Source organism: Callithrix jacchus, chromosome 13, assembly GCF_049354715.1.
Source record: "Callithrix jacchus isolate 240 chromosome 13, calJac240_pri, whole genome shotgun sequence".
NCBI lineage: Eukaryota > Metazoa > Chordata > Mammalia > Primates > Cebidae > Callithrix > Callithrix jacchus.
Genome location: NC_133514.1, coordinates 42,608,199 through 42,624,159, shown reverse-complemented (window position 1 = coordinate 42,624,159; position 15,961 = coordinate 42,608,199). Strand labels below are relative to the sequence as shown.

General features: G+C 49.4%; 1 protein-coding gene across 10 annotated transcripts in view; it reads right to left on the bottom strand.

The window, feature by feature from the left end:
- Nucleotides 1–2,215: 2,215 nt before the first annotated feature.
- Nucleotides 2,216–15,961, bottom strand: part of LOC100385595 (glycerol-3-phosphate acyltransferase 4) — a 57,997-nt gene continuing 44,251 nt past the window's right edge. For 7 of the 10 annotated variants that reach the window (XM_054243899.2, XM_078347550.1, XM_035270385.2 and 4 more), the window contains 11 exons: nt 15,812–15,881; nt 15,348–15,648; nt 14,463–14,537; nt 13,289–13,378; nt 13,057–13,150; nt 12,318–12,433; nt 10,814–10,869; nt 10,220–10,305; nt 5,724–5,852; nt 5,559–5,638; nt 2,216–3,236 (listed from right to left, as the gene is read on the bottom strand). In XM_054243899.2, the coding sequence (XP_054099874.1) occupies nt 3,128–3,236; nt 5,559–5,638; nt 5,724–5,852; nt 10,220–10,305; nt 10,814–10,869; nt 12,318–12,433; nt 13,057–13,150; nt 13,289–13,378; nt 14,463–14,537; nt 15,348–15,648; nt 15,812–15,881 (1,206 nt within the window). In that variant the 3' untranslated portion in view covers nt 2,216–3,127. Of the gene's footprint in view, nt 3,432–5,558; nt 5,639–5,723; nt 5,853–10,219; nt 10,306–10,813; nt 10,870–12,317; nt 12,434–13,056; nt 13,151–13,288; nt 13,379–14,462; nt 14,538–15,347; nt 15,649–15,811; nt 15,882–15,961 lie in introns of all 10 variants that reach the window. The other 3 variants (XM_078347551.1, XM_078347552.1, XM_054243900.2) reach the window with 2 other exon arrangements.

Sequence of the window (15,961 nt, the reverse complement as noted above, 5' to 3'; positions counted from 1 at the left end):
TGATGTCACCCAAGAATGCCTGTCACTGGTCTGGGATGGGCATTCGGGGATCCAGAGCACTCCCCCACACCTCTCACACATTAAGCCTCTTCTATCTGAAAGGCAGCACCAGGGACTTGGTTCTGACACAGTGAAACATCACGTCCCAAAGCTGGTTCTGCTGTCAAGGGAATCCCACTAGCTTTATTAGAATGTTCCCTTTGGGCCAGGTACGGTGGCTTACACCTGTAATTCCAGAACTTTGGGAGGCCCAGGCTGGTGGATCACCTGAGGTCAGGAGTTCGAGACCAGCCTGGCCAACATGGCGAAACCGTGTCTCCACTAAAAATCAGCCAAGTGCGGTGGTGCATGCCTGTAATCCCAGCTACTCGGGAAGCTGAGGCAGGAGAATTGCTTGAAGCTGGGAGGCGGAAATTCCAATGAGCCAAGATTGCACCATTGCATTCCAGCCTGGGCAACAGGAGTGAAACTCCATGTTAAAAAAAAAAAAAAGAAGTTCCCTTTCTAACTGGTGGGACTAAAGTCTCATATCTGAGTGAAAAAGCCTGTCTGAGATCCACAACAAAGATACCACCCAGGCTGAGAGCAGCCTGGCCCCAGCCCATAGCTGGGCTTAAAAACAGAAAATGCAGAGGTGGACAGGGTCTTCGAGGTCACTTAGCCAAGTCCCTAGTTATGACTCATGAGACAGACGAAGAGAAGTGAAGGTGCAGCAGGCATGGAGGTGGGCTAGCAGCTGGCCGGCGCTTGTTCCACTCATTACGCCACTGGGTGTCATTCCCAGCTTGGCCCCACCCCCGCTGGGGTCAAAGAGGGAGTGCATTGTTTTGTACTTCACGTTTCTAAGTGCCATGAGATTTTGCCACACAAGACCAACTGTTATCCCAAACCAGACACTCTGGCTATGGGTCACCTGGGCCTGCAGCCCCGTTTAAAAGGATGGCGCAGCCGTCTGGATGATGGTGGAAGGCATACATATACACAGAAAGGGGAGGTTTCGTTTCTGCAGGTGGGAGGCAGTCCTCTCCTCATTGCCTGGCCCGAACAGGACCTCCCTCCACAGCACTGATTGCACATGACTCCACACCAGGTGCAGCCACACCTGCCGGCAGGGGCCACAGACAACTGTGCTGAATGTGAGACAAACAAAAGCAAAACCTGTGTGTATGTAAACAAATACCTATGCAAATCATGAAAGTAACAAATCAGTTTCTGATGAACTTTTAAAAAGAGAACCTGATCTTTAAGACCGATTACAGATCCCTCCCGGTAGCTTACAAACACTGTAAACATCACCTGTAAAAACTGAAAATCACTTTTTATTCTTAAGAATTTTGTAAAACAGTTCCTAAGAGACTGTTATGAGTCATAATACTGTCTTTATTTTTTTTCAGTCTTCCTTTGAGAGCAAAAAGACTTCCCTCAGGCTGGCAACAGGACAGGTGAGGAAACGGGAGGCTCTCTGGGGAGGTCACAGGAAGGCGCAGAGAAACGGAGACAGCAGGGCTAACCCAGCAGATCCCCACATGACAAAGCAAATCCGTCTGCAGCCCCAGGAGCACAGCTTCACTCCCACCCGCTCCCTGAACAGCAGCCCAAAGGGTGACCTTGGGGATATGACACTCAGCACCACTGGCTCAAAACCCTGAGAGGTGTCCTGACTGTGCCATGAGGGAGCATGGGTCCCAAGTGAGGGCTGGTGGGGCATGAAGGGTGGGCTCAGGAGCATGAAACTGGTGAAACCCCAGAATCCACGGGGGCTGCTTGGCCTTGGCTCTGCCTCCACCGTGACCATATAGGTGGCATACTCTTTCCCTGCAGGGTCAGCTCTAGCTGTGCAGAAGCCCCCGTGCACCACACGCCCCCGCCAACCCCCTCTGCAGCCCTCCTGGGGCCCCTGCTCCTCCCCTGCCCTGGAGCTTACATGTTGCTTTCCCCAGGCCTCACATCAGCACCTCCCACATGCCCCCAACCTCTGGAGAAATCCAAGAGATTGTGGAAATTTGAATTGCGCTGGCAATTCAAAATGAACCAAAGATCTGCAAGTATGTGGGACACACTGTTCACCTTCTGAGTTGCAGGGTTCTTTGATCCAGCACTCAGGTGGCTTCTCTGCAGCCCCAGGGCCTTGCGCCCAGAAGAGGATGGGAACTTTCGCCAGAAGTCTGCTACTCAGGACCACAGCCAGGGGAGAAGTAAAGGGAGAGTCCCCCAGTTCATTCACCAGCCAGTTTTATTTACTCACAAAAACAAATCCAAAGCCCGGTGCAGCAGCTCTGAGCTCAGACTGCCCCACCCCGTTTTGTGGGCCTGTATTTGAAACACTGAACGTGACGCGTCCTTCACTCACCGCAGCACTTTAATCCCCACAACAGCCCTGTGAGGTAGGATCACCACCCTTCCCCGACTCATGTTACAGATGGGGAAACTGAGGCACACATTCACCAGAGCGAGCATCACATGGGGAGTTCAGGGGCAGCCTGGAGTACGAACACGTGACTCTTGGTTCTCACCTTGGCCCAGTCAGCAGCCCACGTGGCCTATTCCCCTCCCTTTGGTGGCCCCATCAGCAGCAGCATAAGAATCTAACCCTTCATTTTGCTGAAAGCCCCTGCAGGTGACAGTTTCCTTCCTATCATGTCTGTAGAGCTCCAAGGCTGGGGCGATGTTGAGGCCGAAGCCAGCCACAGTGCCTCAGCTGTGCCTCTCCTTGAGAGTGGGTGGCCACCCCCAGCATGTCCCTGGAACATGGGCATACATAACAGACTCCTGTCCCGCCGTCCCTAGCAAAAGAACATGGCCACACCTCCCCAGCCACGCAGCCCGCACAGCGTGCACAGGTAGGAAGCTGACTTTAATGGCATTCCTCCAACGACTTATTGTAAAAGAAACAAGGCATCTCGTCCTGGGTCATGACACCCAGCAGCATCCATTCAGACCGCCAAGGGCAGGCTGTGCCAGGTGCACGGGGATGTCCCTGTGGCTGGGCGAAAGCCAGAGTCCTGGGATCCAGAGCAGCCTGGCGAGCCCCGGAGTCTGGAAAGGACGCAGCAGTGGGGGTGGCAGCGGCGCTCCAGCTCTAGCCCGTTGGACCTGGCACGGTGGCCCCAGCCAGCTCGATGCAGGCTCAGGAGCGGCTCCTGTCCTCGTGGTTCCCCACGATCATCTTGCTGTACAGCTTCTGCTGTTCCTCCTTGAATGTGTCCTTCACCTTCTCCCTTTTCAGGCCCCCATCCCTGGTGAGACAAAGGCTGGATGTAGTAACAGCCAAGAGGGCTCCCAGCCACCCTCACACCATGGGAGATGCAGTTTCCTTCCTATCATGTCTGTAGAGCTCCAAGGCTGGGGTGATGTTGAGGCCGAAGCCAGCCACAGTGCCTCAGCTGTGCCTCTCCTTGAGAGTGGGTGGCTGCCCAAATACCAAGAAAAACCTGCCAGAAACAGGGTACCTGTGACACTCTCATCAGGACAACCTCAGGAAATTTGGGGCACTGGGCTCCCAAAAATCCACCTTTTCCATTTCAAAAGCCCCATTCTTGATCTGGGGTGAGAATTTACTACTCACATTCAAGGTACTTTGTAACTGCTTAAACCTACCAAGGAGTTCGCAATTCTTTCTACTCTAACATTCTTCTTTACCTCACAAAGGAAAAGGAGGAATTCCGGCATTATGGAAGGTAGACATGCTTTGAGAAATATCGACTCATAACGTATCTGTAAAATCAATCTCTAAAATCTCATCTGTTTAATTCAGACCCAGGGATACTCCAAATTCATGCAAAGAGCTAACACAAGTGGTAATGCGTGTTCTGACTTCTTCCATGCTGAAGAGAGTGCTGTCAGGAATGGAAGTTTACCTCTGGGGCTGCCTCTCAGAGTCCCAGCCTCACTGCCCCAAGTGCCTCCCTGCAGCAGCCCCTAAACCAACCCACCAGACTTGAGGCTGTGTTACAGTCCCGTTCCCTCTTGCCTGCTGCCCCACTCCGCCTACACTCTAGAATTATCACCACCTTCAACAACTTATAAAAACCCAAGCCCGCTTTCAGTCTCCCCGCTACACCCTTTTAAATCCATAGCAAAGGCATGGTTTTTATTTATTTTTTATTTTTGAGACGGAGTTTCGCTCTTGTTACCCAGGCTGGAGTGCAATGGCACGATCTTGGCTCACCTCAACCTCCGCCTCCCCGGTTCACGCGATTCTCCTGCCTCAGCCTCCCGAGTAGCTGGATTACAGGCACGCGCCACCACGGCCAACTAATTTTTGTATTTTTAGTAGAGATGGGGTTTCACCATGTTGACCATGATGGTCTCGTTCTCTTGACCTCGTGATCCACCCACCTTGGCCTCCCAAAGTGCTGGGATTACAGGCGTGAGCCACCGCACCCGGCCAGGCATGGTTTTTAAAAGCAGCCACCTGTCCTTGTTAAATTTCAGAGATGGGAACATGGGGCAGAAGTTAAACCTTCTAAAAGTCTGTTGGATGTGGGTTCAAAACCTAGCTCCAGTGCTTATGTTATGACTTTGGATAAAAATGATTTTTAACCTGAGTCTCAGTTTCTCATCTGTAAAATGGGAACAACAATTTTTACAGGACTGAGGCTACTGTGAGGGTGAAAGGGATGATCAAACAGGGCCCAGCAGCTCGGTGACTGGCACACAGCAAGTGCACAATCTACGCTAGCATGTTTTAAAAGGCAATCATCTGAGAGTCAATCTATTACCTGAGGCTCTAAAGTTGGGTTTAAAATGTGAATTTCTACCCCTTCTTTTCTCATAGATAATTCCCATCTATGTCAAATGCTGACCCTTAGCTCTTAAACCTAAATGCCCCAGAGTGGAAAAGTTTCTCTGAACCAGCATTCACCTGTCAGTCTCCTGCTATTTGGGATAAAACTACAGGATGCAGCTCAAGGGCCACATCCAACTGATACCTGTTGTTGTAAACAAAGTTTACTGGAACAAAGCCATGCTCACTGGTTTATGAACTGTCTCTGTTTTCACACTACAATGGCACTGGAACACAGCCATGCTCACTGGTTTATGAACTGTCTCTGTTTTCACACTACAATGGCAGAGATCAGTAACTGCAACAGACAACATATGGCCTCCAAACCCTAAACTATTTACTGACTACAGAAAAAGTATGTCAATCCTGCTTTGTTAGGTAACAAGCTGAATACAACAAACACAACCTTGCCTTTCTAAGGATGGTTCAATTTTACCAGATACACTGGATCAGGGCAAGTCCTCCTTCCTTCGTGAGGTTTTCAGATCAGTACCAGGTCATGCTTGCCCAGAGACGGGTACTGTCCAGGTGTCCTGGAAGACTGGTTTAAACCCCAGAAAGGTACATAGAATCAACTGCTTCAGTCCAGGCATCCCTGATCCAGATTCCCCAAGGTCAAGGAGGTACAGGGCACTTCTGGGTTGGAACTCAGGGAGGGGAGTCAAACAGCTCTCTCTAGAGCTGACAAGCTTAATTCTCCATACCAAGGAGAATGCCATGACACAGTATCTGCTGCAGAAACTCAGCTGATAAGGCCTGGCTCTAAACTTACCACAGCAGGTCCACAAGTCCTCCCTGCCTGGCAATGGCAGATTTTACCCTATTCGCAAACTGGACGGCATCTTCATCTCCCTATAAGAAAAAATGAGTAAGACCGCTCAGCCCCGGCTCAAGATTACACAGAGCAACCGCAGACCTGCTTGGGGCAGGCACTCACCTCTCTGGTCATGGGAGGCAGGTACCACACGCTGCAGACAATGGCCCAGCTGGTCATCATTCGCAGCAGGTATGTCACCATCCCGTATTTGCTGCTGTTCCAGAAAGCATCACCAAATTGAGGGTCATACTAAAAACAATGGAAACCTGGAGGTAAGACGTGAGTAGTTCTCACAATGTGTGCATGTCACAGCGACTGCTGTGAGTGACTCCACTGGGCAGTGCTGGTACTGGGGTGCTGCTGGTACTGGGGCACTGCTCCCAGACCCTGTGTGAGTACTGCTGAAGCCCCTCTCCATGTGGGTGGTCTGACTTTGAACAACACTGATCTCTGAGTGACCTGGCCTCTGCTGCAGATCAGGAAGGAAGGCTCCCCTGACAGCCTGCCTCAAGCAAATATCCACCCTCTTTGATTCATTTCAGGTCTTAATCACAGGTATATAAAGTTTTCAAACATCTCCAAAACCAGAGAGAACAGGATCATGCACTCCCATGCACCCATTCCCTGATTCAACCACCACCACCATCTCCCACTTGCTCCATCTCCCTCCCAGCAACCTGTCACTCATCTAGTGTACCTCCCCCAAATAAAGGTATTTTCTTACACAAACACCAACTTTTAAATATGATTTCTGGTGCACAGACCAGGGAGGAAATTATTAGAAAGCTTATGATATGCTTCTGCATTTGCACTTCCAACCAAGTCAATCATCTGCTCAGGAGGCAGCTCTGTGCTGACGCTGACATGAGTTTACACTGACACACACTGACACACGCTGACATGTGCTCACGCTGAAATGCGCTCACGTTGACATTGCTCACGCTGACAGCCCCAGGAAGTCTCAACCACACAAGCCCGATTCTACCAAGAAGCAGGTATCAGACCCTTCCACTGCCAGTGGCTCTAATGGAGGCAGAAGGCAGCAATTCAATGGTGTTTTGCAGAAAACATTGCTGCAGTTGTCACCCACATTCTCACTGGAAGGGCAGGTGAGCAGCGTGAGGAAGCTCCAGAGGAAGCTGTACAAGGAAGACCAGTGTGCTTGAGGAGAATGGCTGGGCAGAGCACCTGGTGCTGCCAGCAAATGTCTGAAGGGCTCCTGTAGGCAAGGGAGGAAGCTGACCTTGTGCAATCATAAAGCAAACACCCAGGACCAGAGTGGAAAAATAAAGGAACCAGAATTTCAAGTGTTATCCCACATGGGCGCACTGCCAACAACATCAAAAATGCCCTTTCCCTGGGAAAGTCTGGGAAGGAGCCCGGGGCAGGGTCCTGCATGTGGGCACGGGCTGCAGTGAGGTTGAACTCTATGAGATTTTAGGCCTTTCCAGCCTAAGTTTTATGATGTACAGTATAAAAATTGTATAATTTTGCCAAGACTGTAGCCCTAACTACAAAAATGAAGATAATTTTAGGCTTAACTATAGAAATTATAATTAATATATACATAAGAGATTTAGGTTAGGTGCGGTGGCTCACACCTGTAATCCCAACACGTTGGGAGGCTGACGCAGGTGGATCATGAGGTCAGGAGTTCAAGGCCACCCTGGCCAAGATGGTGAAACCTCATCTCTACTAAAAATTAAAAAAAAAAAAAATTGAAGATTTAACTACAGAAGGCTTAATGAGTTCATATTATATAATACCAACAGAAAGGAAAATAATAAATTTTCAAAACTAAGCTAACGTGTATGATCATAAAGTAAGTGTTGTTATATTTTACTTTTTTTTTTTTTTGAAAGACAGTCTCACTCTATCAGCCAAGCTAGAGTGCAGTGGCACAATCTCGGCTCCCTGCAACCTCCGCCTACTGTGTTCCAGTGATTCTCCTGCCTCAGCCTCCCAAGTTGCTGGGATTACAGGCATCCACCACCACACCCAGCTAATTTTTGTATTTTTAGCAGAGAGGGGGTTTCACCACATTGGCCAGGCTGCTCTCGATCTCCCAGCCTCAAGTGATCCACCCACTTCAGCCTCCCAAAGTGCTGGGATTGTAGGCATGAGCCACCACACCTGGTCCTATCATTGTATTTAATGAAGCCAGATATGGATGAAAATTCTGATGTCATGAGAGTGTGAGAACCCTTTGTTTCGAGCTGATTCTCTACTCCACACTGGGTAGTGTGTGTGGACAGAAAACAAAGCAGAAGCTCAACACAGCAACGTAGTCACATCAGGTCATGGCTGAATTCCGGTGGGAATATCAGAAGAGCCTTGAAATCGCCATAGTTATCCAAGTTTGGTTACCAATAAAGGGTTCGAGAAAACCAGAAAATTTATCTGTGGAGCAGACGTTCTTAGCTATACATGGGCTCTACTCTGTGGACTGACCGGAAATGTACATAAAATTCATCAGCATTTTACTTTGGAGAGGAGCAAAAATTCTCCTTAGGGTTTGTGTTCCAACAGCAGCTAAGAGCCACTACTTCAGAACCGTGGCCACCACATGTGCCAACCGATGGTGCCAATGCCACCCACAACGTGTTAGCATGGAAACTCAGTAGGCCAGGTGGTGTGGCTCAAGCCTGTAATTCCAGCATTTTGAGAGGCCAAGGCCAAGGCGGATCACTTGAGCTCAGGAGTTCAAGAACAGCCTGGGCAACAACATGGAGAAACTCCATATCTACAAAAATGAAAAAATTAGCTGGGCCTGGTGGTGTACAAATGGGAGGCTGAGGCAAGAGAATTGCCTGAAAACGGGAGGTGGAGGTTGCGGTAAGCCATGACCGTGGCACTGCACTCCAGCCTGGGTGACAGAGGGAGACCCTGCCTCGAAAGAAAAAGAATGGAAATTCAGAAACCCAGGGCAGGGGGCCCAGAAATCTACATTTTAACAATCCCTCCAGGCAATGCTGATGCAGCTGCAGTTCAAAAGTCACTGTTCTAGAGGGAGCAGTGAGGGCTTCTAGCCAGCAGCTTCACTTTCACACTGCAAAGCACCTGTCTTTGTTTTACCAGAACCCAGGACACAGATGCCACTCCCCACTCCCACCCGCAAGGCAGACTCTGCTACCAGATTATGTTCCTCTTTCCTGCTGTTCCCAGACACAGCATCCTCAGTCAGAGTCCCCTGCACGCAATGTTCATCTGCCATCCCTGGCCTGGTCCTCTGCCTAAATGATGAACAGTGAGTGGCTGGGGAGCATCTGCCGCACCAGGAGGAACACCTCTCCAGGGGCACTGACAAGGTGAAAAGAAAGTCACAACCAACTCTACAGAATGCTCTGCACACAACCCACAGGACCCTGCGAAAGAAATTCTAAACGTGAGCCTGACTCACATCTGCTCACTGTTTTACAGGGTTCTCAGACTGCAGCCTAAATACTTGAACCACATTAAGAATGGCCTGGGTGAGGCTGGGCACGGTGGCTCAAGCCTGTAATCCCAGCACTTCGGGAGGCCGAGGTGGGTGGATCACAAGGTCAAGAGATCGAGACCATCCTGGTCAAATGGTGAAACCCCGTCTCTACTAAAAATACAAAAAAATTAGTTGGCCATGGTGGTGCGTGCCTGTAATCCCAGCTACTCAGGAGGCTGAGGCAGGAGAATTGCCTGAACCCAGGAGGCGGAGGTTGCGGTGAGCCCAGATCGTGCCATTGCACTCCAGCCTGGGTAACAAGAGCGAAACTCCATCTCAAAAAAAAAATAGCCGGGTGTGGTACTGCATGCCTGTAATCCCAGCTACTCAAGAGGCGGAGGCAGCAGAATTGCTTGAACGCGTGAGGCAGAGGTTGTGGGTTATGGTAAACCGAGATCATGCCATTGAACTCACTCCAGCCTGGGCAACAAGAGTGAGACTCCGTCTCAGCAAAACAAAACAAAACATAAATAATAGCCTGTGTTTTGTAGCTGTTGTGATGTGAGGCCTGGTGGATGAGAGGCGGAGGAATAAAGTGCAGAGGACTGGCTAATCACATCGCATAGCTCTGGGTGTCTGAAGGGTTAGAGGAGCAGTTCCTAAAGGGTCCAGGTAGATTAGATAAACTCCCAGAGTCCGTCTCATTGTTAGGAATTGCTGTTGGTCTACAAGATGACACCACAACTAAAAGCAGTGGAGCTGCTTCTCCCACTAGGCTGGACGTAAGGACCCACCATCCTCTCGGCTCCCCCAAAATGCAAAAATCCAGCTTGAAACCACACTCCCATGCTCTGCAATCAGCCACCTTTCCAGGTGGAGGGGCCTACATTCCAGCTAGGTGTATGAAGCAAGGTAAGAAGGGAAGGGCTTGCCATTTCTTGAATGGTGGTGGCAGCAGCGTGCAGGAGGGAATCTGGCTCTCCCCCATGCCACACTTCCCAGGCCCTTCTAAGGGGGTGCTGAGTGCTCAGCATCCTCCTCTGGCAGCACTTGGCCCACGTCAGCCCAGCCCCACGCCACTCTGCTGAGGGCATCGACTGCAGACTGGCGACCCTGGCTCCTTCCTCTACCTCCTCCTGCTGCACCCCACTCACAGCAGCTGCAGTCATGACCGTGTGCACCCTTGGAGGTCTTGTACCTTGATAGCAACAGGGTAGACTGTGGCTCCAATTTCAAAACTTCCCTTTTTGAACATCATCACTGATGTATTATTGATGCAGGTTCCTAAAATGCAGGAGACAATAAAATGCTATTTCTGTTGGCCCTTTACCCCAGATTCTAGGCATTTCTTAAAGACTAAGTATAATAGTCAAAATTCTTCCAACGGTTCCTCAAATGAGATACATCTCTCACCTACCTAACTTAAACACTTAACAGAGACAGGCAAGATGGTGCCTCCAATTCTCTGTCTACAGGACCACTTTCCCTGATTCACACACACAGCCTGGATAAAGCAGAGACACACAGTGGGGTCAGGAGGACTCCGTGAGCTCCATGAGGAGCTGAAACGTTAGAGAAGAAATTCCTGCATTTGGGAAACTCACACTGTGGTACTCTTAGTTCAAATTCTGAATGTGCCTGAGTTTTTAGTCCTACAACCAATCTAAAGGGGCCCTAGCATGACTCAGTGAAAACAGATAATCCAGCGAGGGCTGAGGCTTCCCAGGAAACATCGGAGTCACATTCCTGCACTCCCCACAGAAGCGCTTCATGACAATCAACCCCTTCTTACCTTCTGGGAAGATGAGGATAGGCAGCTTGCTTTTATCTTGCACATGTTCAGTCAGTCTTTCAAAGAGGAAAGTAAAATGAAGGCTCAGACAACCTTATACGCATCATTGCCAAAATACATTTATAAATAACTTATTTATTTGTGATACTAGATTTGATTATAAAAGCAAGTTAACAAGCTGGGCTGTATCCTTTTAAACGTATAATCTAATGCTCATCAAGAAAAAATGTAGCTGGATAGAGAAAATCAGGTTACCACTTAATTCACACAACTGTTCAATTCTGTGTGAACACGGGAGCACTAACAACACCACTCCACCTGGGGACCACCTGAAGGAGACGCCTGCCACAAGGCCTGGGCATGGCCCCCTCAATAAACCTGTGTCACTAGATTGTGTGACGGCTGTCAGGCTGGGCCCAGCCCTGCTGGCTCAATGCTCGGTCCCTGAATTGCAGCATAGGGAGTTGGAGAGGGGGAAGATCATCTGTCCCTGTGGAAGATAATCTCAACTGTCTTATTTGTTATTTTTTGAGACAGGGTCTGTGTTGTCCAGGCTGGAAGGCAGTGATGCAATCACGGCTCACTGCAGTCTCACCCTCCTGGGCTCAAGTGATCCTTCCAAGCAGCTGGGACTACTGGACTGTACCACCTCGCTCAGCTAATTTTTAAATTGTTTTGTAGAGATCGGGTCTCCCTATGTTGCCCAGGCTGGTCTCCAACTCCTGGGCTCTCAAAGCATTTGCATGACAGGAGTGAGCCTCCATGTCTGGCCTGGTCTCAACTGTCTTGATGTCTCTGTCTGCTGCAAATCTCTTTGCATTACTTACACCAGATTCACCTTTTTAAAGTCTGAAAACAGAGCAGTACTTTGTTCCATTGCCTTAGGTTTGCTTTTATTTGTGATGAATGAATTCATTTTGAGGTTTCAAACAGCAGTAAAAGTTCCTATTTTGTTTATTATGATGCGTACAATGAATAAAAAAAGGTTAATAAACATTATTAACTTGGCAAATAAAACGATTTCATATATATTTATATTTATTTATATATAGATTTGTAGATTTATAGATTTTTTTTTTTAAGACAAACTCTCACTCTGTCGACCAGGATGGAGTGCAATGATATAATCTCAGCTCACTGTAATCTCTACCTCCCAGGTTCAAGAGAGTCTCCTGCCTCAGTCTCCCTAGTTGTTGGGATTACAGGCACCTGCCACCACGCTCGGTTAATTTTTGTATTTTAGTAGAGACGGGTTTCACCATGTTGGTCAGGCTAGTCTTAAACTCCTGACCTCAAGTGATCTGCTTGCCTTGGCCTCCCAAAGTGCTGGGACTGATTACAGGCATGAGCCACTGCGCCTGGCCACTTTAAAAATCTCATGTTTTAGGCAGTAGAGGCTCATGATGGAAGGCATATAACTGCACTGTGGAGGGATAACTGCCCTGAAGCCTTGTCAGCATTCTTTCTAACTGGCTAAGCACAACAGTAGTGTTCTGTCCATTACCTCTTAGCCACCAGGTGGCGATCCTTCACTTCCGAGCGCTCAAACCAGACGTGTGGGCAGGCCTTCACCATGGCTCTCTGAATCACACCCATGAGACCCCCGTGCACTTGACCCACCTAAGCGCAAGACACAGGATTCATCAGTAGTGAAGCCATCCTCACACAAATTTCCCCACTCTAGGAAGCCCCAGATCTCACAAAATAAGCAGTCTAACCTCCCGCCTCTAACGCTTGCGGGTCCAACCTCTTACCTCTAACGCTTGCTGGTCCTACTTCTCACCTCGCCTGCTGGCAAGAGGTTGCTCACTGCCAAGAAACCACTACCAGGACTCCCCAAATCTTAAACTTCTTTTAATCAGTAATACTAGAAACAGGTAATTAAAAATATAACTGAAACCCCTAAGACAAAATACTAAAACACTAAAGTAGAGTGGTTATCTGTGTAAAACTGCCCCTCCCTGGGCAGAGTCTCAGATGCCCTGGAAACACTCCTTGCCAGCCCCTCCCTCTCCCATTGCGGGTCTACCTGAACGCCCTCAGCATCCTCTCCAGCCACACTCACCACTCACTCTGCCCAGGGCATCTCCTATCACAGTCCCACAGAGCACCCCCAGTGAAAGTGTAGGGTAGGTGGGGTCCATGCTTAAAAGTGTTTATGTGAAGGGTCCAGGAGCCTCCTAGCCCTGACCGGTCTAACAAAGGAAGTCTTGCCTCAAGAACCCACCAGAAAGAGCTCTTACCATGGCATAATAGCCATCACTGGCCAAGATGATCACATCGATCGGCGAGGTATGATTAGCCACACAGATGCCACCGTTTCTCGGTCTGTTTTCCCTGGGTTTAAAAGGTATGCAAAGCAACCAAAATTAGTGTGAATAGTTCAAAGCTCAGAAGCAACCTCCTGTTGGCCAAAGGTGGGTGGTGTTTCCCATCAGCGCCATCTCCCTTCCTATGGGTACAAGGCACACTCACCTGTCGTGGTAGGTGATGATGGCTGTCAGCGCTCGCACACAGATCCGGTAACACATTAAGTGAACATGTTTACTCATGAACTCCTTAAACCTGCCACAACAGGACAAGGATTCTGGGTGTTATTTTACATACAGTAAGACAGAAAGAGTTGCTGACCTGAACAGCTCAGCAGTCCTTTAGGATGGCAAGGTGCTTTTACAGACATAAGCACATACAGGAAAGCCTGTGATGCAAGAGCACCTTTATGTTCACACATGAGCCAAGAAAGAGGAAACAGGGACACTCACTTACATGCACCCAAGTCAGCTGGTGGAGAATTCACAGCCTAGAATCTGGCATCAGGGGACCACAGGTGGGCGGAACTCCGTTCCCCACGTCAACACCCAGGGGCAGGCCCAAGGCCAGAGGCCAACCTCTACACCAGCCGGGGCAGAGGAAAGGTTTCCAGGCCCCAGAACTTCCCGAAGGGAGGAAAATATTCTTCATAAACAGACAAAGCCTCCCGACATTTCAGACCATTTTACAAACAGTATCGTCTCACCACTTTATCCACACAGTCAAATGCTCAAAACTAAACAAGCTATAAAATCTGCTAATATCTGAGTTTCAGACTCCAAATGTTTGTGGCTTCTCCCTTTTGTCTTGAAAATGGGAAAATGTGAGGGCTGAAGGGCAAAAAGAGCACAGTCATAGATCAAAATCAAAAAAGTAAAGACTTAACTGCTGATGCCACTGTTATCACTGTGTGATTATTCTTATTTTGAGACACATTCTCGCTGTCACCCAGGTTGGAGTGCAGTGGTGCAATCTCAGCTCACTGCAACCTCTGACTCCCAGGTTGAAGGATTCTCCTGCCTCCACCTCCCAGGTAGCTGAGATTACAGGCACCTGCCACCACGCCCGGCTAATTTTCGTATTTTTAGTAGAGATGCGGTTTCACCACGTTAGCCAGGCTGGTCTTGAATGTCGATCTCAGGTAATACGCCCGCCTTAGCCTCCCAAAGTGCTAGGGTAACAGGCGTGAGCCACCATGCCCGGCCACCAGTGGGTTATTTAATCCATCTGAGATTCCATGAATTTGGCTGTATCCAAAGAAGTGGCCTGGCCTTCAATATCTGAGCACCATTCCCAGAACAAACTGCCCTTTAGGCGTGGACTCCCACTCTCTACTCACCTCCCATTTGGCAAGTATCCCACCACAGTTGTGCCCACCACCAGAAGGCTAATCCCTGTGAAAGCCAGCGCTATCCTGTAAGAAGAAGAAAAGTTAGAGCACAGCCAGCAAATCTTTGTACCAAGTACAGAGCTGAAGGTGTGAAAATCCAAGTGGGCATCACAAAAACCATCCCCTAATCAAAGTGGGTATCACAAAAACCACAAGACCTGATCACCTGGGACCTGGACCAGAGTTCACCTAGAAATGCGAGCAGGCCTATCAGAACCAGAGATCCTTTCAATTCCAGCTGACAGTGAGCTGTGGGTCTGGCTCTCAGCTGCCAGCATCTCCTGAGGCCTCAGGCAACTGGAAGGCTGGAAAATCCCTAAGCTGGCCGTTCTGCTGCAGGGCTGCTCCCTGCTGCCCTCCCCTTCCCTTTGGCTAGAAACCCCGATGGAAGCACAGCTTCCCTCTGAAGCAAGAGGAGGTGAAGCCTGAAGGTACCAGCACCTGGTGAGACACACTCAGAACAGCACACGGTACAGAGAAGCTGAGAGACCAATACCGCCTCTGTACCCGAGAGGCAAGCTTCAGGAAAGAATGAGCCATGCCCAGGGAGGAGTGGCCAGAAAGCACACGATGTTCCTGTCTGTGTGTTTGCTATCATCTAGACAAGCAAGCTGTCTTTAAGAAATCCAACTATTTCTATCTGATTTGCAGAGCATCCAAGGGCCTCTGAAAGAGAATGACCGGTGTACCCCTCCAAGGAGTCATGTGGCCTGGCCAGTGACAGTCATCCCCTCCTCCTTTCTAAAACAGGGACACAAGCAGAGCAGGCAGGTGGCCGTGCACCAGGATGGGGGGGGCAGCAGCAAGCCCCGCTTCCCACAGGCCCTGTCTCACCTGAGCGGCAGCAGGAAGCAATAGCGAATCAGCACTCCTAACCCCCACAGCACTGTGAGCCGAAGGCTGATGTACTGGAAGTTATAATTGGTTCTGCTCAGTAGGTTCCAGGACTCCAGTTCCTCTGCTGAGAATCTTTTTGTCACCTCATCATCCATAATGGTCTCCATTCCTTTCCGGCAAAAGTAGAAAATGTCAGAGAGCTCGAACTCCGGAGTGTTGTCCAGAGCCTTACTACTGCCACTTCGACGAATCTCCTTGATCTCTTCTTCCAGTGAAGTGGGATCCTTTGCAATAATTCCTGCAAAAGAATGTGTCCCTGTCAAGCAGCAGGCTGGGGGAGAGCACGTGAGACGCACTCAGAGCACACATCCCGCACTGACGCAGGGAAGGGCCTGTGTGGCACCAGAAGCACTGGGGAGCACTGTTCAAATGGACCTCTCAGGACAAGGACAATGTCTTACCGTTGGTGTAGGGCTTGTAAAGCTGGTGGTTCTTCTCCTTGGCTCCTCGCTCCATTCTCAAGGTAGCCCACTGGGAGGGGAAGGAAGCAAGATACAGGAGTGAGAATGAGACCTGTTTTCAATCAGTGAACACGTCCATCTCTGTTCTGT